Below are 20,525 nucleotides of genomic sequence, written 5' to 3' on the forward strand. Positions count from 1 at the left end.
ATGCTATTTTACTAACTATGGAAGAAGACGTTGGCCGTTATGGCTGAACGAGCAAATAGAATCGGCGAGGTGGAAAAGGGATTGTGTAAAAAATTAGACGTGAAAGATTTGAAGTTGGAAATTTAAGAATTAAATTGATGTGCACCTGTGTACGTTGTTTCCCGTTTGTAAATTCTTTGGCGTAATTTTTTTTTTTTTTCCTTTTAAGGTTATTTTTTCCATTTTTTATACGATGGTCGTTGTACTAGGTCTCCTCACGTGCTCTCATGGAAACCTGAAAATGTGATAACCCCTGCTTGTGGTAACGTAAACTGCGCAACTGAACAGAGCTAACGACCTCACTTTGGTACACAGTGGCAGTGTGCCCCGTTGGAACTTATTTTTGATTTATTGTGTTTATCCTTTTTAAACAGAAATTATTTGGTCTCCCCCAGTTTGTTTACCCTGGTTAAGTGAATATTTTTTTTTTTGAAAATGACATTTCGCTGAAATAATGAAGGGATATAAAATATATTCCATTTGACTAGCCCAAATATTCGCATGGTGAAATAAAAGATAGGGGGAGAATAACTATCGCCCATTTTGTTTTTCCCTTTTTTTTTTTTTTTTAAACATATGGAAAGATACACAAAGTTGATAATAACCATTTTAACAAAAAGGCCATAATGTGGGTGTGTGTGCTCAAAATTACCGTCACAAGTGTGTGAAACAAATTGAAAAAAAAAAAAAAAAAAAAAAAGTGAACTTGTGTGTGTTCCTTTGCTTTTTTCCTCCCCCCTTTGACATTTCGTAATGGTAGGAAATGAAAAAATAGCTTAACTCTTCATTTGAAAAAGAGCAAATTAGGGGGTGGGATAAGTAGCCACAACCTTTGTGTTAGTATGAGTAATATATGCAAAAGTGAGAAATATGACGGAGAGCGGAAAATAAAAAAAAAAAAATAAAACGCGCAGGTGTCTTCGCGTAACCTCGTTGTTACAAATTCCCGAACGAGGAAGATGACTTTATCTTTTAGTCGTCTTAACCTAAAACCCAGACTCTTGTACGTTCGTTTTCAATTTTTTTTGTGTGTAAAAATTTTCGCTTAAGAGTTGTGCAGGAGGGATGGAATACAATAAGATACTTCCTTGGGCACTTAACTTAATTGACAGGAAGTTTATTCAACAGTTTGGTTTTTTTCCCTCTGTTCTGTTGCTTTCTGCATATATATATAAATATATATATATATATATTTTTAATTTCCTCTATCTTGCTAGGACCCCACAATTGTAAGTGCACGTGTGCCCCGTTATTCACCTACCAAAGGGGGGTTGGTCTGTCAGATTTTGCGAACCGTTTTTTGGCGAAATAGGATGGGAAAGTTGAAAAAGGGGAAAATAAAAAAAAGGGCATCTTGGTAAAGGAAAAACAAAATCGAACATTTAGCGGAGATATACTTTTACCCTCCCCTGGCTCGCGTGTACTGTGTCCACAGAGAACTGTCGACGAACACATGGAGGGCATGAAACAAGAAAGGGGACAACTGGGGGGGAATCAGGAAGAGGAAGAAAGGGATGACTTCCACAGTGTATACAAACGAGTGGTAGTAAAAAATAAAAATCTAAATGGAGAGACAACCCTTAACAAGAATTTTGCAGACATGTTGGAAATAAGCAGGATTAGTGATTACAACGTCGTGATGAAATATGAGTACCTCCTTAAGTTATGTTTTTTCAGTAGCAACGTGAACGTATTGAATGTATATCGACTAGTGAAAGCAGAAAGTGAGAAACGATTTGATGAAGTCGCAGCCCGTTTGAGGAGTAACATCCTTCTTAGTATAATGGACACGAACAAAATAAACGATAAATGTGAGCATGTTGGTGAATACTTTACAAAAAATTATGAAGAACTAAAAGAACTGGAATACGTTATTGGGAACACAGATTATCCACTAGGATTTGAAAAAAACACCAATGGAGGTTTTCGCGTTTACCTATTTAAGATAATACCAAACAAAACACTCTTATTAAATAAAAATAATATTAGTTACATGAGAAAGGGAGAAATGCCAAGTAATTACGACTCAGTTGCGGTGGATAGAGATTTGTTCTATGAGGAATTGGGTTCATCGGTGCAGAAGCAAGGGGGGGAAGTAGGGAATGAATTGCAGGGAGGAGGAAAAATGACAGGCACATCAACAAGCATAAGAAGGGGAGGAACTAACTATAGCTACATATATAAAGTAAAATATGCCGAACAGGTACTTCCTCTATTTCTAATCGAGTTTGAATTCAAATGCCTCCGGGTAGATATCAGCGTGCCAATATGTGAATACTGCTACACGGCTAATGCCATTTATTACTGTCATAACGATAAGGTGCATTTATGCAACATATGTGATATAAAGCATCATGAGAAGAATAAAATTTTGAAGAACCATAGGAGGATGCCAATATCAGAGTCTCCATACCAATTTGGGAAATGTGCATACCATCCGAATGAGGTGGTGGAAAGTGTTTGCATGAAATGTTATTGTAGTTTATGTGCGAATTGTCTTCTGATAGGTAGTCACTCCAAGGGAAATTATCGTAATCACCCTATTGTGAATATAAAAGATGCCTTCATTTTGTCCAATCAGAAAAAATCACTGAGTGATATAAATTTGGAAAATAGGAAAATGAGGATACTCCATTTGTTGAAAAAAAAACACAAACGTCTGGCAGAGATATATTCCAACTATACTTCTTTGCAAAAGCGAATCGATACGTTGTATAAGTATATCATTGATGAGTTAAAAATTTTAAAAAAAAAAAAAATGCAATACATTATGGCCTTAAAAAGGGCTCTTCTATGTCAACTACTGACCATCGAATGGACAGAAGCCTTTTTTTATCATACAAAATTGTCATTAAATTTATCAAATTTTATTTTATACCAGAAAAAGCATGAATTGGCTGTGCAATTTTTAATAGCCAAAAAGGGAAAGGATTCAGATTTCATGAAAAATGCACCACATTGGCTTTTCCAGAAAATTTACGTGCAGTCAAATTTGTGCATTTATGAAGATAGCTTTTTTAAACTTAACTTTGTTAGTCCTAAGGATATCGACGAAGGGATGACCAATGGTGAGCTAAACAGGAAGCGTTGCGTTTTGAAGGGAAGTCGTAACAAATTGGAGGAAATGTACAATTTTAACGAGGCCTTTAATGACAAGAAGGGATACTTGGGGTTGTATGACGAGACAGCCTTCGATGGGGGGGCCAATGGGGATGGTAACGCTCATCAGCCGAGCGTTAAGTACTCCTCTGCGCAGGGTGCAGAAGTCGAACAGTCACCTCAGGAAGAGGCGAATGTTGATTTCTCCGACATAATGGAACCGATAAGAACAACCAAATTGAGCTACAAGGATATTCAGAGCGTTGTCACGTTAAGGAAGGAGTATGACCATTCCATGTACCATGTGTCTGAAGAGAAACCAACCAACTGCAATTTGTTAGTGGAAATTTTTAGAGACACAAGGGAGGTGAATATACACAGACAAGGAAGGATCCCCTTGAAGCAGTCGCACATTTGCAGAGAGCTGTGGAGGCATCTCGTTAATTATAAATATATAAATGTGATTCATATACTGAAAGCGAGGTGTAGCTTAAACACACTCCTTCTGACACACTCCTTTTTCAACGTGGCGTCGTATTATGACAGTTTGGAAGATCTAGTGAAGCACATAATAAAGCACGAAATTTATACACTCTTCAACAAAAATATCGACTACCATACGAAGATGAAGGTCACCCATGTTTTGGATAGCGTTGCGACTTTGTTATGTCTTCGAAGGTTTGTGCTCGCACCTTGGGTTGATAAATATATCGAGCTGTGCTGTGCACATATTGAAAATGAAGAAAAGGGGGTATCTTCCACAAAGGGAAATATTAGAGATGAGAAAAATACTGAAGTGAGAGATGAACATACCACATCGGTTCATTCACCAAATGAGCAGGTAAAGGGTACCAATCTGATTAGTAAAAGTGATCTTGATGATGTAGTAAAAGGGGATAAGCATGGCTACGATCAATTTAGTACAGGAATGGAAAAGGAGGAGTTACCAACAAACAAGGGAAATAACACCGCGGTAGGTGACGAAACCTTGTTGGAAGAGGATAATACGATTATGGAGGATATGAACACAAAGAAGGATGAACACCACATGATGGGCACACGCGGATATGATGACATGGCAGATGTGTGTTTAACTGAAGATGAGAAGGAAGAACTATCCACCCTGAAAAAAATAAAAGAACACATATATGTATATTTAGAAATGCTGATCAACGATTTGGTGAAAATCCCCCACAAGGATCTAAACGATGGTGTGCGATTTATGTTTTATCATATCCATGACGAAATAGACGGCAAAAATAAAAATTTAGCAATGAATGAAAAGAAGTTCAGTATACACACCTTGTGTTTATGTTTGGATATATTTTTGAACTCGGTCTTGTATCCTTATATTTTTTATGTCCATGAGGAGAACTTTAATAATCAAGGGAAGTGTACCATGCGGAAGGACTCTGCTCTTCACCAAAAAGTGGCAGTTATATTTGGCCAAACGCTCAGAGAAATTTCGATATATGTTTTCCAGATTTACAATTTAGGGATGTATGACAGGAATTTGAAAACCTTCATAAATAACATAAAGGATAATAAGATGCTTCGGGGCAGAGCCACGAACGAGAAGATGTTCTTCCTTGACGTGTCGCAGAAGGTTAGCTCTGCGGAGTTTGACCCACACTGTAACTTTGCTACTGTGGGCTGGGAGACCTGTTTTCGCCTCCTCCAATTTGATATATTCTCCGTCCTATTTTGTTTGGCCAAAATCGGTTTAGTAGTTGGTACAGGGAAATTCGTGTAAGGGGGGGGGGAAGAGCAGGAGACTCTCCTTCTTTGCATTTTCCTCTTTACACATCTTTCCCTGTGTGTTATCTCCATCTGCACTTCTCCCTTCATGTGATCCACTTCATGTGATCCACTTCATGTGATCCACTTCATGTGATCCCCTTTGTGTTATCCACTTTGCAGCTCTTCCAATGGATAATAAAGAATTTGGAGTCTCCCAGGTACTACGCCCCCGTGAGGTGGAACTCCCGTGAAGAGGTGGAAAAAAGCTACCAGCGGATCGTCCAGGAAATAGTTCACATAGACCAGTCGTCGACGAAAAATTGTGTAAACGAGAATGTTGATTATAATACCTTATTCAGCACTGCGAATTTTAAGGAGATTCTGTCTCTCTGCTACTCCATGCACGATGTCGGCACGTGAGTGTACGAAAAAAAGAAGAAAAAAAAAAAAAAATAGGGACACACGGTGCAGATAGAGAAGCAAAGGATAGTGAGATACACTGAATTACGGTGAGAGGACGCACTACATATAACAAAAAACAAATTAAATGAAAAGATCAGTGGAGCACTGAGATGGTGGTGCGAATTTAAGGTGACCAAACAAAAGGGAGGAGTCCCCAGAGCATGTATCATTAATAGACAGAAACGTAGAGCAGTTGGCACAACGGTCGGTATGCAGTTACAAATGTGGGGATGAATATAATTACGATAGGAATATGATTGTGAAGGGAAGGGGGCGTCATTCCCAACTGACAAATAAAGAAAATGAAAAAGGGGTCAATATGAATATGCCCGGTGCACACTCGACAGAAGTGTGTTGACGCATATCCAAGTGCATCAATGGGCATACACGCACAACAAAGGTGAACATCTCTGTGGTGACATATACGCATAGAAGGGAATTATGACCAGACATCTGTACACAATACAGATGGGGAAATATGCAGGTGGGTTAAAAAAAAAAAAAAAAATTACACTACTATGTTGCAGTAGGACCGTCCAGGTTGATAGCCAGTTGAGCAAGTTGAACCTGAATAGAGGCCACGATTTCTTTACAACTCATTTATGTTTCTGTAAACTTTCGCCCAAATATCCTTCGGAGATGCAATTCCACAGGATATGTGATAACTTGAGGTCTGATTAAAGAGGACATATACGGCCAAGAGGATGTCTATCTTTTCGATTTTACTTAGGATAAGATTATCCCTGAGGAGTAAATTATTTTTATACTTTAATGGGAAATGGGTTAATTGCATGCCTGAAATTTTATCGACAAAAAATTTCAAATCTTTTGTTTTTTTATTTAAATAAGATAATTTGGCATTTTCTATTAAGTAATCAGAGTAGTTATAAAAATTTTTTGTAAAATTTTCAAAACTAGAAAGAACTTCATTTTTTATAATTTTTAAATCTTTGGGATTTGTCTGAACAAGTAAGGTAAAAAATCCTGCAAAATATTTTTCATAATTTATAAATTCAAAGGAAGAATCATAAGTTAATTCTTTTTTTTCTCTTAAATAGTGAAATAATTTACTATTCAGTATGTACTGAATGATGTATGATACTGCATTGAAAAATAATGGGTTGGTATATAATTTTTTTTTGTTTGTAATTAATTCGGTGATGTCTTCCTTTTTGTATTTTTCTATGTTGATGTGATTTACAAGTTGTGTGAGTCCTTCACTTGTGGTGTTTTTTTCTACATTTTCATCTTCCATTTCATGATATAGAACCTGTTTTAGAAATTGTAGTAAGTATAGCGATATGTGCACCCCATTGGAGAGGAAGCCAAAGTGGTTGGCACTCTTTCCGATGAGGAGGAAAACGGCGTGATCTTCTTTTTCTTTTAAATACACGTAGGTGGCTTGTTTTATTTTTTGTTCGAAGTTTTGAAGTGGGCACAGGAGGGAGTACTCATCTTGTAGGGGGTCCCTTCCGTTGTGCGTGTCGTTGTACGTTGGGTTGTTTTCATCACCAGGGGAATTCACCTGTTGGGAAATTACTCCTTCCACTGCTATTTCGTTTCCATTCAGGGGTTCCTCCTCTCTTTTAAATGGAAGCGTTCCAATGTAATGCATCACGTAGTAGTGCACAAAATCGGATATGTCTCCTACAACGGTAAGCTCAAGCAGGGAGGGGTTGCTAAACAGGTGCTTTAGCATCTTCTGCACCTTTTCCAGAGACATTTCTTCGGCTTCCCGCAGGTCAAAGTTTTGGTAGCCCATCGCTCCATCGGAGAGGTAAGAGATGGTTTGTCCCAGGAGGAAGGACTGCAAAGGGGGGGGGGAGCAGAAGTCGCGTAAAATTTGGCAACAAAATGTGGTATAAGTATGTGGTATAAGTATGTGGTATAAGTATGTGGTATAAGTATGTGGTATAAGTATGTGGTATAAGTATGTGGTATAAGTATGTGGTATAAGTATGTGGTATAAGTATGTGGTATAAGTATGTGGTATAAGTATGTGGTATAAGTATGTGGTATAAGTATGTGGTATAAGTATGTGGTATAAGTATGTGGTATAAGTATGTGGTATAAGTATGTGGTATAAGTATGTGGTGCAAATATGACAATGGCGACGCCACGCGGACGGAGCGCTGTGGATCCGCCGGCGGGAAAATTCTTACCTGGAGATTGTTCTTATATTCGTAGAAATCCTTCCGTAGTTTGTCCACGACCCTGTTAAGGGCAGACTCTTCAATCCGTGTTTGCAATAAAATATTGTTAAGTATGGAAAAGGCTGAATTCATATTTTCGTGTTTATTATACGTATAAATATCGATAAAAAAATATTCGTCATTAATATCGATGCATATATTTATGCTCCTATTGCTACAATGAATTTCGACGTTTTCACGACTGATGTTTTCTATTTCTCCTCCCTCGAATAGACATATAACTGAGAATAATAAGGGGAAGACGTTTTTTTTTTTTTTTTTCAATATGTCATTATGTGGTATGATTAATCTGAGGTATATGTTTTTTTTGTCTATTTGTGTTTTGTATAAATTCACTTTGATGCCATTTGCCAGTTGGTAGTTTTCGACTTCTCTTTGGTTTCTCTCCACCTGCACGTATTTTTTCAGGTTGACTCTGCCCTCGGTTTCTCGGATGGTCAGCTGGGTGAGAGGTTCATCCAGTTTGATATGCTCTTTTCCCTGCGTAGGGTGCCTTAGGTGTGTGCCCTGGGGGGCGTCCTTCCCATGCTTGACTCGTCCCACATTGTTCTCCGCATCGAAGTCATAGCACGTTCGGAAGAGGGGAAAATTGGGCGCAGTGTACACGAGGGGTGCGGTGCCATTCTTGTCTAGTTTGTTCACACCAGTGAGGACGCACAGAAGGGGCTGCTCGTCCCTTTTCACCTGACTGATCTTGTGAAGGATGCCCGTGAATATGTCTTCCCTGGGTGGGTGTTCCGCCCTGGAATTAACGTACCTAGCCATGTGCAAATTTTTTGTGATATTTTCATATACATATTTATGTGATAGTAATGTGTTCTGAAAGCTTAATGAAAAGTTTGGAACGTCGGATACCGAATTGATGTTGTCTAGGAACAGCTTCTTCACTTGATCCTTGTCGAAAGAATTGAAATCTAAGTGTGGAACATGGATAATAACACAGTTAGGCTTAAAATTCGTATGCTCCTTGAATATGTTAAACAAATATTGAAAATAATTTTTGGCAAAGGAATTAACTTGTTCTATTTTTAAATTATCAAAAATTTCCCGCTTAAGTTTTTTTTCCCTCTTCTCATTAAGGTAAACATGTTTGCAAGAATTGTAGTCGATAATTTTCTGTATTTCATCTGTGTACATTTCGTTCATTCGGGTTTCCAAGATTTGTTCTTCCTCTTCCTTCTCTGGGTGCACGAGCTTCATCTGTTTTGTTCCTCCGCCACTGGCTGAGCTGGAATCGCCTTCGCCGCTGCCTCCACCTACATCCTCGTACTGAATCTCGTTGGCCCGATAATTTTGTAACTCATCATTGCTAAATCCGTGGGCTAGCAAACTTTTAATGAAATTATAAAAAGCTTTCACAGCTTCCGCGAACGACTTTGTCGTCGTCTTTATTTCCACCGTTCTGATGGTGGCTCCTTCGTTAATATTTGTGTACTCATTAATATCTATGCTGTTAAATAAATCTCTCTTGTACACGTTAAAACGGAAAGACAAACAATAAAACATAACATCCTTCATGACATAATTTCTGTAATCCTCCATCGTTCGAATGCTTTTTATTTCCTCCTTCATCAGTATATTTATGTTGACATTATTTAAAGAATATTTTATAATTTCAAAATCTGTTGTGAGGTTTCCTTTTTTACCTGACTTGTTCAGAATTTTTTCTTCTTCCAAATTTGGTTTGTACTTTTCGCTGAGGTAGGCCCTAAATTTCAGCTCGCTCATGGCTTCGTTTTGAAATTTGTTTCGGAATTCGTTCAGTTTGCGTGCGTCGAGGATGTTGTCATCTGGGTATTCTTCGTCCAGGGGGGGATTGTTGGAACCGTTTTCAACATTTTTGGGTGCGTCTTTCTTATCGCCCGGTGTGCTATCTATATTTGTGTGTACCTTCTCTTTTCCCGTGTCGGTACCTCCTATGACATATTCCCCTCCACACACTTCATCCATTTTACTGTCTGGTCCATTTAAAGAGCCATTTTCCGGTTCGCCCTTTACTGAATAATCAGCTCCATACATATGGACAATTGCGGGTAGGTTTTTATTTCTCGATCGCAAAGTGTTGTCATTTAGAATGGCCAGGTATTTAATGTCGTCCGGTGTTAGATCCTCCTTCTTAATGTCCTGAAATTTTTCGCTCACCAATTTTCGAGCTATGTCCACGTTGACATCTCCGTAGATGTACAGGTTGACATTTTCCGTTCTGAAGAAAAGGTCAAAGTATTTTTTGATGTCCTTGGGTTCGTACCTCTTTAGCAGCTCCAGCTTCCCGATGGGAAGTCGGTGGCTCAGTCTGCGGTGGGGGTAGTTGTAAGGGGAACAGTCAGTGAAGCGACAACGTAAGAAGCGGCCAAAGCGAGGGCATAAGCAACGACATAAGTGACGAAATGAGTGAAGAAATGAGTGACAAAATAAGTGACGGGGTAAGTGACGGGGTAAGTGACGGGGTAAGTGACGGGGTAAGTGACGGGGTAAGTGACGGGGTAAGTGACGGGGTAAGTGACGGGGTAAGTGACGGGGTAAGTGACGGGGTAAGCAAAAAGTGGAGGGAATGCCAACAGCGTGACGCACCTGTTTTCCTTGTGCAACGTTTTAATTATGTCTGAATTCATTTTATATTCCACCGTGTTGATAATACTGTATTCTGAAAAAATTGCCTTCTTCTCCTTAATAATTCGTTCCCTGTTGAATTGTGTTTCTCCTTTTAGTACTTCCACCATGGTGTCGATGCAGTTGGAGAGGATGGCATGCTTGTAGTTAAATTCGTCTACTGTGTAAATATCGTAATCTTCAATTTGATCTTGCCTAACATTTTCTACGACATTTTCGTACTGGAAGTGGGCTAGGGAGTTTTCTTTGTATAGTTCTTTGTTCAGGCTCACGCTTATGTAGAAGACGATGTGGTGAAAATCGGTGTATGCATTCGTCCGAATATTTTTGTCTATAATATTTTTTCGATTTCTGCGCGGGGTGGTAAAAAAGAGTAAAGTGCGAATGTTCATATCATCAAAGTGTTGGGTATGAAAAAAAAACTTGCTTCTTTGAGAAATCACACACGCAAAATATATAAAGCATGATAACAAATGCCTTACTTTGAACCCATGTAGGAGACATGCTCACAGAGGTGACTTATCCCTTGCTGATTTTTCTTTTCATTCACACTGCCAGTGTTCACTTCCATGTACACATGCATCTCCTCGTAATTGTAGTCAATTGGATTTGTGTAATTCTTGTATTCATTTGAAATTTTGTGAGAAGGTAATATGATGTGTTTTTCGTTATTTAAAATGTACATTTTTTTATTTTTGTTTTTTCTTTTTTTGTAGATGATGTTGGTCAGGCGGTTGGGGAGTTCGTACTTGATTAAATCATCGTCTTCTTTTAGTTCGTTCGTCTGCAGTTGGGGTTGAAGGTGGTGCGTAGAGATGAGGGCTGCGGGTGTAAGGTATGTCGGTGGGTGCAAGGACGGGAGCGTTTTGTACACATGTATGGTTAACGGAAGGAACACCCTATATTTGTTTCTCTCCTGTCGCCCAAACACGCCCCATTTGAAACCGCCCCAAATGGAAAACGGATGGTACACTCTCTCATTCCATGAACAAACGTTGAATTCTCTTTAAATTGGTGTCATAATATATGCAAGCAGAGAGGAAAAAAATATGGGAAGGTGCCCCCAGGTGAACATGATAAACGTGTGGGAGAAGGAAAAACGCATAAATTGTCTAAACGTGCCAAATCGTAGCACGAATTAGGCAGAAAAAAAAAAAAAAAAAAAAAAAAAAAAAAGTTAACACGTCTCACAAACAAACATCTGAAATTCACTCGACCGCGTGATACACATTCCGTTCCCATACGGATAAGAATATTTTCTTGAAATAAAATGAATTCTTTTTTTTTTTTTTTTGGAGAAAATAATTGGGCCATGAAGAATATACCCATTTATAGCGTCAATTCAATATTAAAATTGCTATTCAAATCGTCTTCTTTGTCAACATTACGGTTATAGAGATTTTTGAGGTACAAACCAAACTGCTTTGCAAAATAGCTGATAATTATATTTGCCCCGGATCTTAGGTAACTTTTAAATAGCTCCGTTAAAATTTCATTTTCATAATTTATGTGTGCATTCAAATGTTTGACGTAATTTTTGATCATCATGTATTCACCAGAAACGTTGTAAACTGCCAATGGGACTTGGGCATGTTTGGCCATTCTGCTTCTGATGCGACTGATCACGTCTAGGTAAAATAACGACGGTTTGACCATGAGGATATCGGCCCCTTCGGCGATGTCTGCAGGGGAAAAGAAGAATACACAAAATGTAGAAAAAAAAAAAAAAAAAAAAAATTCATTTTATTAGCAAAACGGTGGAAACACACATATATGTACATATGTGCATAGTACTCAATGTATTTGTGCCTATTATTCGATTATTACGTTTCTCCACATGGTTGAGGTCGTAGTACGTATTAAAGTCGTGCTGATAGGACTGCTTATTTTTAATCACGTTTTTGTGAATATTGGAATTCAGGATGGATCTAAATGGCTTATACAGGCATGACGAATATTTGCACGTGTAGGACAATATTAGTACATTTCTGAAGTTGTGAAAATCTAGGTTTTTCCTAATTTGTTCAATTCTGTTGTCCATGGAATCGCTAGGGCAAACTACGTCGGCGCCGCACTTGGCTAGGCATAGAGACTACGAAAGGAGAGCAAAAACGGGAGGAGAAACTATAATAATGCTTTCCGATCGTTTGCGCGGTAGGAGTTGCTGTTCCCACTGCCAAATGTAACGTACAAGCACATAAATAGGAGGTAGGTCATCAAAAGATATATAGAAAGAATAGAAAAAAAAAAAAAAAAAACTAAAATGAGGAGAAGTTCTACCCAATTATGTATGAATTACCTGCTTCACCAGCGTGTGCACGGTAACGTCGTTGAGTATTTCCCCCTGTTGTTCGTCATATATTCCATCATGCCCGTATATGTTGTATGGATCCAGAGCCACGTCAACGTAAATCACAACTTCATTTTTAAATTTCTGTTTTATTTTATTTATCGCGTTACAGAAGAAACTACTTTCATTATAACATTCTGAGCAGTATGTTGTTTTATTTTCTTCCTTCACAACGGGAAAAAACATAAAGTGGTGAATATTTAGTTGTAAGCATTCTTCGATTTCTTTCATGATTCCATCTATGCTATAGGTGTAAATTCCATCCAGCTGAGTTGTCTTCTTTGGAGTGTCCTACGTAGTGGATATTATAAAGGAAATGTGTTTACATGAGAAGAGTTCACAGGAGAGTAGTACAGATATGGCGCGATAACAAAGAAGGGCGCTCTTCCCTCTCTTTTTGCGAATGCATTTTTATATACCTCTTCATGAATGAACATCGGATAAATAAAGTTTGACATCCGGATGCTATTGTTACTGTATAAGGAGCGCAAGTGCTTATTCCTCTTTATCCTCCTCTCCCTCCTATTCGTTTCGATGTAGACATTGTCGTTTATATCTTTTGCAAAATTTTTTAGGTTGGACTGTCTTGCCACATTTTCGTTGTACACATCTTCAGTTGATTTTTGCTCCTTAGTTAAATTGCTCAAATTCTCATTCTGATTCTAATTTTTGGAGTTCGAAATAAATAGTGCGTTTTTAATGGACATAAAATTGATGCATGCTTAATCAGTGGGTCATTGAAAATGGGCGTAGTTTTTTTTAAGGTGTCTTCACGGGAGAAGCGGTTGTGTCGGAGCGGCGTGATGTGGTGCTCACACGATGATGAGAGTTATGCAACGTCAGGGATGAATATTACACATGTATGCACTTATATAGGTGGTTACCAAGAACGTTTGCACATGGCTACATGCGGATAGAGAATGTTACATTTCACTAAACAAACATGCAAAGTATCATTTGGGGGGGGAGGGCAACTTTCCTTTTTCAGTTACGTCGTTTGACAGAAATGTCTCAATCGGCGCACTTTATATATATACATATATATATATATTTTTTTTTTTTTTAGTACGTTATTGTTCTGTGGGCTATTCCATCTTCTGAAGGGAGCCTTGTACCTCTGAAAAAGGGGAAGAAGCGTAGCTTTCCTATCTAACGTGTTCTAATTGTGTATGTACGCTGTGTACAAAGGGATATGTTTATGTAAACGTGCCTGTGTAAACGTTAATGTGTGTGTGTGTGTGTGTGTGTGTATAGATCCGAATAAGAACAACTGTTACCTTCGTCGACTTCGGAGTGTACAAGATGTAGGCGCTTTTACTCAAGTTGCTATTAAGACAACACACCAAATTGAGCACAGAAAGGTAAAGTAAAATTATTCCATCTATTTTTATCATTTTTTGGTGTATTCTCCGTGTTTACTAGCTAAAAGGGCAAAATGAACAAGTTTATATGGCAAAGTTACATAGGGTGTTTTATTTTGTCATGTATACGTTACAATGGGTGAAGTTCATTGGTGTTGGGGAGAATGAGAGTGTTGGATTCGGAAATGCTCCTACGTATGCTTAACATGTTTTTTTTTTTTTTTTTTTTTTTTTTTTTATTTTGTTTTCCCCCTATTTGTGGGTGTGCAGAACGACATATTTTGTGATTACTATTTGGTTAAATAATACACAATAGTGTTTTTTTTTTTTTTTTTTCTTCACTGGTTGGAGAGTTATTGTGAGCCTAGGGGTTCACAGGAGAAGGCGTATGCCAACGCAGCTATTTTTTGGGCTACATTGGAGCGTTGAAAAGTGGTTCTTCAAACACATGCTCATTTTTGTTAACTTATCAAATGTGGGAATATGCATCATGTATTGTTTGAGAAAATGCGTTCTACCATTTCGACTTTATTTGCGTTTATATGTCCCTATGTACAAATTTATAGCTCTTCCCCTTGTGTGGCGAAAAAATAACATTGGGGGAAGAAGCAAACAGGTTTGAACTTCAATTATTTTAAATGTTGACCGAGTACAGAATCACAGTGTAGAAAGGGTTAGCAAATAATTCTGATAAAAATTCGAATTCCTGTCGTACATATCACAGTGGGATGCACGCCATCGCGGCCACAATGGTGCATGAAGAAGGAAAAGAAAACTACCAACACGTGTAAATCGCGTAAATTTCTTTTTGCCCACAAATTATGAGAACCGTTTAAAAGGGGTATAATGACGCGTGGATTGGTGGTGAAATTTTAAAAAAAGTAAAAAAAAAAAAAATTCCAAGATAGTAATACAAACGCAGCAAAGTTGACAAGAACGGTTACAATTGGGGTGAACCTACGTGATGTAAAGAAAGTTACCAAGGTGTAATTTGTCGCCCCGGAGGAGATAAATTCTGTCCTCCCCATGGCCGAATTATTATAACCCGTGAAATTGTTACGTGATAATTTTAAACCTTCTGGGCTCAATGAAAGGCGATTTCTGTTTTTTTTTTTTTTTTTTTTTGTAGCTCTCTTAACAAACCAAATGAAAAAATTGCTACGAAAAGGGTGTAGTATTCTGTGCGAAAAGAAGAGGACACACCACCCATATGGCATGCGCTGCTTCCTTCTATTGGAGGATAAACACATAAGCGTTTGAAACACTCCGAATTGGAGCTAGTTATATTTTTCTTATATTGGGGGAAAACTTCCATAAGGAAAGCAAAATAAGCATCTTCCATCATGTGTGTGCGCTGGAATTTTGAGAATTGCCAGACTGCCATTTCTTCACAAGTAGCGTGATATCAATGGAAAAAAAAAAAAAAAGAAAAAGAAAAAGAAAAAGAAAAAGAAAAAGAAAAAGAAAAGGACAATTGTGAAAACAAGGAATTGGCGTTTCTGATGTTAATCCAAAGCGCAGCGAGGGAAAACTGCTTAACCGTTTTGACGACGAAAAAGTTTGTGCAGACGGTAAGAGCAACTAGCCATTTGGGCTTTAAAAAAAAAAAAAAAAAAAAAAAAAAAGTTAAAACATCGGTATATTAAAAAAAAAAAATCTGAACCGTGCATAACTTTTTCAGAATTTCCCTTTTTTTTACGATTTTTTTTTTATTTTTTTATTTATTTTTTTTTTAACCCCCTTGCGTATGGCGCTTTACATTTTTCTTCACTTTTGCGCCATTTGTCACTCCTTTTTAAAATATCTTATAAAAATACAATGCATTATTCGTTTAATCCAACCTGAGGAATGTCTGAAAGAATAACTTGAAGAAAAAAATAAAAAAATAAAATGGCGAGATGTCCTTTTGGCGGAGACGTGAGACAATACATGGGAAATTTCGCGCATGTATGTTACCCGCCGCTCTTATGAATACATTACATTTATTTGAATTCTGTGGTAATTTGGCAAAAATAAAAATAGACATTTTTTGAATTTAGCAATTTTTTTTTCTGTGCTATGCTTGTATTTTATTATGTGAAATTTTTGTGTTTTATGTTTGACCAAGCGTATAGGGTGCACATGCCAGGGCGCACGTTTGCATACGCGCACAAGTGCATACGTCCATGCATGTTCCATGCATACGGGCAAACGCACTCCCCCCCTCGTGCACACGTGCTCAAGGAGCTACTTAACAACCTATACATCCTCGCTTATTTGCATGAAGCCATCTTTTTAAGTGAATTTATTATAAATCAAGTTACATCATTATTTACCTTTTTTCTTTTTAATCAGCTGACTTAAAGCATTTTTTTTTTTTTTAAACGATAAATTGTCAATTGGTTGCACAATTTTCATGGTGGAGAATAACTCAGAGCGCGCTGCACAACTGCGTGGGTGTCTAAGAAGTCGATTTTATGGCGTTTCATTATATATATATATATATATTTATTTACTTATTCGTTCATTTCTCTAATTTTTAATCTGGTACCATTGGCATACAACTTGGTACCCAAGCGGAACCCTCGCACGCTTCCCCTTTGGCACCCTCTCCCAAAGTGCACATTGCGAAGAGTGGCAAGATTATAACAAAAAGTGCTTTGTGGCAGTTTGTTCTAGGAAAATTGCCCGCTCGTTTGGAAGCGCTCACTTGGGAGCATATTTACTCTGAGGTTTTTATTTTTGCCCATGTTGACACAATTGACATCTTACGTGTCACCAACCCCATTTTGAAAAGAAAATATTTTTAAGGAGCCCCTTCCATACAGTATTTTTTTTTAAACTTGTCAATACACACATGTGCACAATATTCACACGTGCGCAGTACACCTTGCGTGATTTGACTTCTTTTCCTTTTACGTTGAATTGTTCATTTTATGCATACACTTGGAATGTACTTAATTTTTTTTTTTTTTTTCTCCACTGTTTACATTTTATTTATTTTTTTTATTTTTATTTTTTTTTTTTTTTAATTGGCGAGATATTGGCTACTGGTTATGTTCGCTTAGAGGGTTGAGCAAGTGTAAAGGGCGAGCACATGCACACACATGAATGTATGCACTTATGTACAATATTAAGCGTGTTTGTATGTGTAAACCCCTGCGAGCAGAAAAAGAGTTTTCTAAATTAACCGCGTTACGGGAGAAGGGTTTTCCAAAATAACCACCTTTATGTCCCCTCAAACGAGATGGATGTGCTCAGAAGAGGTGACACGCTAAACCCTAGGGTTAAAAGGAGCAGGAGCATAATCCAAAGGGACGAAAGAAACGATGATCACAGCAGCGGAAATCATCACCAACTGGTGATTTATGGAAATTCTTTCAGAAACAATTCGCTAGGGTACGCATGGAGTGCCTACTTTGATAAGAACAAAGTAAAGAAGAATATTATGGTATGCTGTGATTTAAGTAAGATTTGCGATGACATTTTAAAAGGAGTGGAGAACAACAGCTTGACTATTAAAACGTTTTCCTTCTTGCTCATTGGGGTGTGTAACATATACAAGAAGAAGGTGTATTTTATTGGTCAAGACTATGATTTTCTAAAAAGGAAGATTTTGTCTCTGTACAAAAATAAGGACAATGAATTGAACGACTTGATGGTGACTGGTAAGGATACGAAAAGAAGAAAATTAGGAAAAGACAACGAAGATGATAGTAACAAAAATGGAAGTAAGAAGAGATTAAATAGAAATTCACTCAATATAAAGAGAGGTTCCATTGGTTTGAACGAACTAATTCCATCCGTAATTGATAATTTTACGGGAAGGAAATCTCGCTTTTCTCTGAACGCTGATGAGATAAGTATTGCGGGAACACAGAACAACAGTTACAATGACATGTTTAACGAGAACGAAATGAATAATGAAATGTTTCTGGAGATTTCCGGCCTGAACTACCTAAACTTTGATCCTGAAAACGAAGACACGGAGAATGGCAATGATAAGAACGCTATTAATAATAACTACATGGATGGAAATAATAGAAGCATGAGCAACCGTAGTAGTGTTCACAGCAGTATGAGTCACTACCACGACATGGAGAAGGCGTTAGAGGGGTCGTATATTTCTAGGAATAGCATCCATATGAACAATTTTGATGGGCTGCATCTGAATAGAGAACTATCCGAATCGTTTCACAACCCCATGGATAATTTGAATCTGGAAAACTCCATATTGAACAATATGATTCCGAAGAACATGTTTTCAAATTTAGAAAATTCCATGAATGAGAAGGGCAGTATGATAGGTGAATTTAACGACTTGGAGTTGAACTCCGTGCAGAGGAGTGAGGGATTGAATTCTATAAAGAGGTTCAACGATGGAGTGGATAGAGATGACAATTCTGGTGTGAATCCCGATGGAGGTATAGAGAAGGGGAATCTGCAGAAGGAATTCGCCAGTATGGGAGGTGGACAAGCATTTCATGAGCCCTTTGGAAACTTGAACGTACAGGGAAATGGGGCAAACGCAAATGATGGAAAACAATTAACTAGCAACATTAATGGGATGACAAGCGCATCTAGAGACTTTCCAAACATGCCATATAACAATGTATCTCCAGGAAATAGCCATTTCATGGGAAGATACCATAACATGAATGGATCTATGCATAACAGAAATGATCTGTACAATTTGAATCCGTTTATGAGCATTAATTCAATGAATAATAATAATTTTGAGGGTAGAAATAGTTATGGTCCTTATGCGCATGGGATTCCAAATCGTAACACTTTTGGAGACTTAGATGGGATGAGTAACGTCATGATGGGTAGCATGTTCACCCCCCAGAAGAAGAGAAATCTGTCGAAGAAGGATGCCTACTTGGGAGCACTAAACTTTGAGTCGTATCAGAATTTTGATTATTTTCATCAGAAGGATGACGATGCTTTTATTAAAAAGCTCAACACATTGCTCGGGTTGGATGGGAATGATGAAAATGAAGACGAGGATGCTCGTGATGAGGATGAGGAGGATGGCGTGCTTTTATCTGAAGGGGATAAGAGAAATCAGGAGACCAGGACAGCCGAAGGACAAATGGGAACTTCCAAAACGGGAGAGAACGATAAATCTGCAAATAACCAGATAATTCTGAACGATGAGAAGGAGAAAGACAAGGAGGTGAGTTCTGTCTTAAATGGATCCACCACGAATCAGCTACTAGGGAAAAAAAGAAAACTAGAAAAACACATTATTGATAAGAATTATATGATAAAAGATACGGTGATGAAGGGAATGTTGAAAAACGAAAGTGTAGACTACAAGCATTTCCTAATCGACACAATAAATAACGAAATAAATGAGAAGATGCAGAAGGAGTATCCATCCTTTCAGCATTTCTTCCTACACAACAATACCGATAAGATAAGAACTGTGCACAAGTTGGAAATAAATTTTGGATACGAATCTCAGGATTGTGAGAAGAAGAAAAAAACTCTGGAAAATTATTTAACCTGTTCAGTGGGTAACAAATCCTTTTTGTATGAAAATAGAAATGTGCTTGATCACTTTAATATAAAAAAATGTTTGGACAATATCGATGATAGTATGGCATCCAACGAAAACGATACGCTGTCGAATTACTTCTTATCCTTTGACGGAGAACACGAAGGAGGAAGCATGAGAAGTGACAACAATATGATGAATTTCGAGGAGGTACGAGAGGAAGTTGGTGGAATGCAATTTGATCTACCGAATGAAAATCACCAGAATGATTACAAGAATAGGTTTAGCATAGATCCGTCCTTATCACAGCATGAGCACATAGACCTAAATTTGAATGACCTTAATATTAACGATTTGAATATGAAGGATGACCTCTCCTCTTTTAAGGACGACATGGGTTCTAGATTGAACATGGAAAGTCAGATGTCCCCCAAAAGTTTGGTAGTGTATGGGGAGAAGGATAATAGCGTAGAGAAAAATGACGAATTGGAAATGAATGGAAATTTCCTAAATGACCGACTGAATTCTGAATTCACCTCCTCGTCTGCTTCCCCCCATTTGGATATGTCCATCAACTCCAATTATGATTTCTCCAATATTTTCATGAAGGACAATGAGAGTTCAGTGTTGGATGATAAGTGTGGAGACGTGGACATAAATCTGAACCAGGACTTTGATTTAATTGCCAAGGATTTACTGGAAGTGTACAAGAATTTATCTACAAAAATTAACTATATTTTTTTCGACCTCATTACGAAGAATAGACAATCGAGGGATGAAGTATCTGTTTTGTTTTACATCACTTTACACTTGGCAAATTTGGGGTACATAAACATAGTGCAGAAACCGATTCTTCCGGACCAGTTGGGTTCCTATGGGGAGAATTTCTCCAGGCCCATTTTCATTCAGTATATTGGTCAAAGAGACAACTAAGGTAGTACAGATTATGTTTATTTTGATCTGTTAAAGATGGGTTTTACCTTTTCCCGGGGAAATATTGGTGTTGTTCTTTCGATCCGGACTTTTTTTTTTTTTTTTTTTGAACTGGGTGGAGGGGAGAGTCCTACCTACTTCTATTTGGCCTTGCCTAGGTGTTCACAAACAAATACATAGTAAACGCGCCTAGGCCAATCTTCATCTTTCTGTATGAACCCCCTTTGCATTTTTCT

The 20,525-nt window shown here is 37.8% G+C and overlaps 3 protein-coding genes across 4 annotated transcripts; 2 read left to right on the forward strand and 1 right to left on the reverse strand.

Annotated features, from left to right (window-relative positions):
• Positions 1 to 1,492: 1,492 nt before the first annotated feature.
• On the forward strand, positions 1,493 to 5,298 carry PKNH_1241900 (zinc finger protein, putative; the record flags this gene model as incomplete). Its single annotated transcript, XM_002260433.1, has 2 exons — positions 1,493 to 4,744; positions 5,059 to 5,298. 2 exons carry the CDS (start codon positions 1,493 to 1,495, stop codon positions 5,296 to 5,298), a joined length of 3,492 nt encoding a protein of 1,163 aa, XP_002260469.1.
• Positions 5,299 to 5,929: 631 nt separating this feature from the next.
• On the reverse strand, positions 5,930 to 13,907 carry PKNH_1242000 (the record flags this gene model as incomplete). 2 transcript variants are annotated; one of them, XM_039114183.1, is made up of 6 exons in its annotated part: positions 5,930 to 7,147; positions 7,503 to 9,846; positions 10,125 to 10,514; positions 10,646 to 10,947; positions 13,583 to 13,630; positions 13,791 to 13,907. In XM_039114183.1, the coding sequence occupies 6 exons, from the start codon at positions 13,905 to 13,907 to the stop codon at positions 5,930 to 5,932; spliced, it is 4,419 nt and encodes a 1,472-aa protein (XP_038969831.1). The 2 variants fall into 2 exon arrangements, with proteins under 2 accessions (XP_038969831.1, XP_038969832.1); XM_039114184.1 differs by lacking the exons at positions 5,930 to 7,147; positions 7,503 to 9,846; positions 10,125 to 10,514; positions 10,646 to 10,947 and adding exons at positions 11,493 to 11,845; positions 11,991 to 12,255; positions 12,463 to 12,804; positions 12,933 to 13,175.
• Positions 13,908 to 17,100: 3,193 nt separating this feature from the next.
• Positions 17,101 to 20,289, forward strand: PKNH_1242200 (cohesin complex subunit, putative; the record flags this gene model as incomplete). The annotated part of the gene is made up of 1 exon (XM_002260436.1): positions 17,101 to 20,289. The coding sequence occupies one exon, from the start codon at positions 17,101 to 17,103 to the stop codon at positions 20,287 to 20,289; it is 3,189 nt and encodes a 1,062-aa protein (XP_002260472.1).
• Between the last annotated feature and the right edge of the window lie 236 nt (positions 20,290 to 20,525).

Source organism: Plasmodium knowlesi, assembly GCF_000006355.2.
Source record: "Plasmodium knowlesi strain H genome assembly, chromosome: 12".
NCBI lineage: Eukaryota > Apicomplexa > Aconoidasida > Haemosporida > Plasmodiidae > Plasmodium > Plasmodium knowlesi.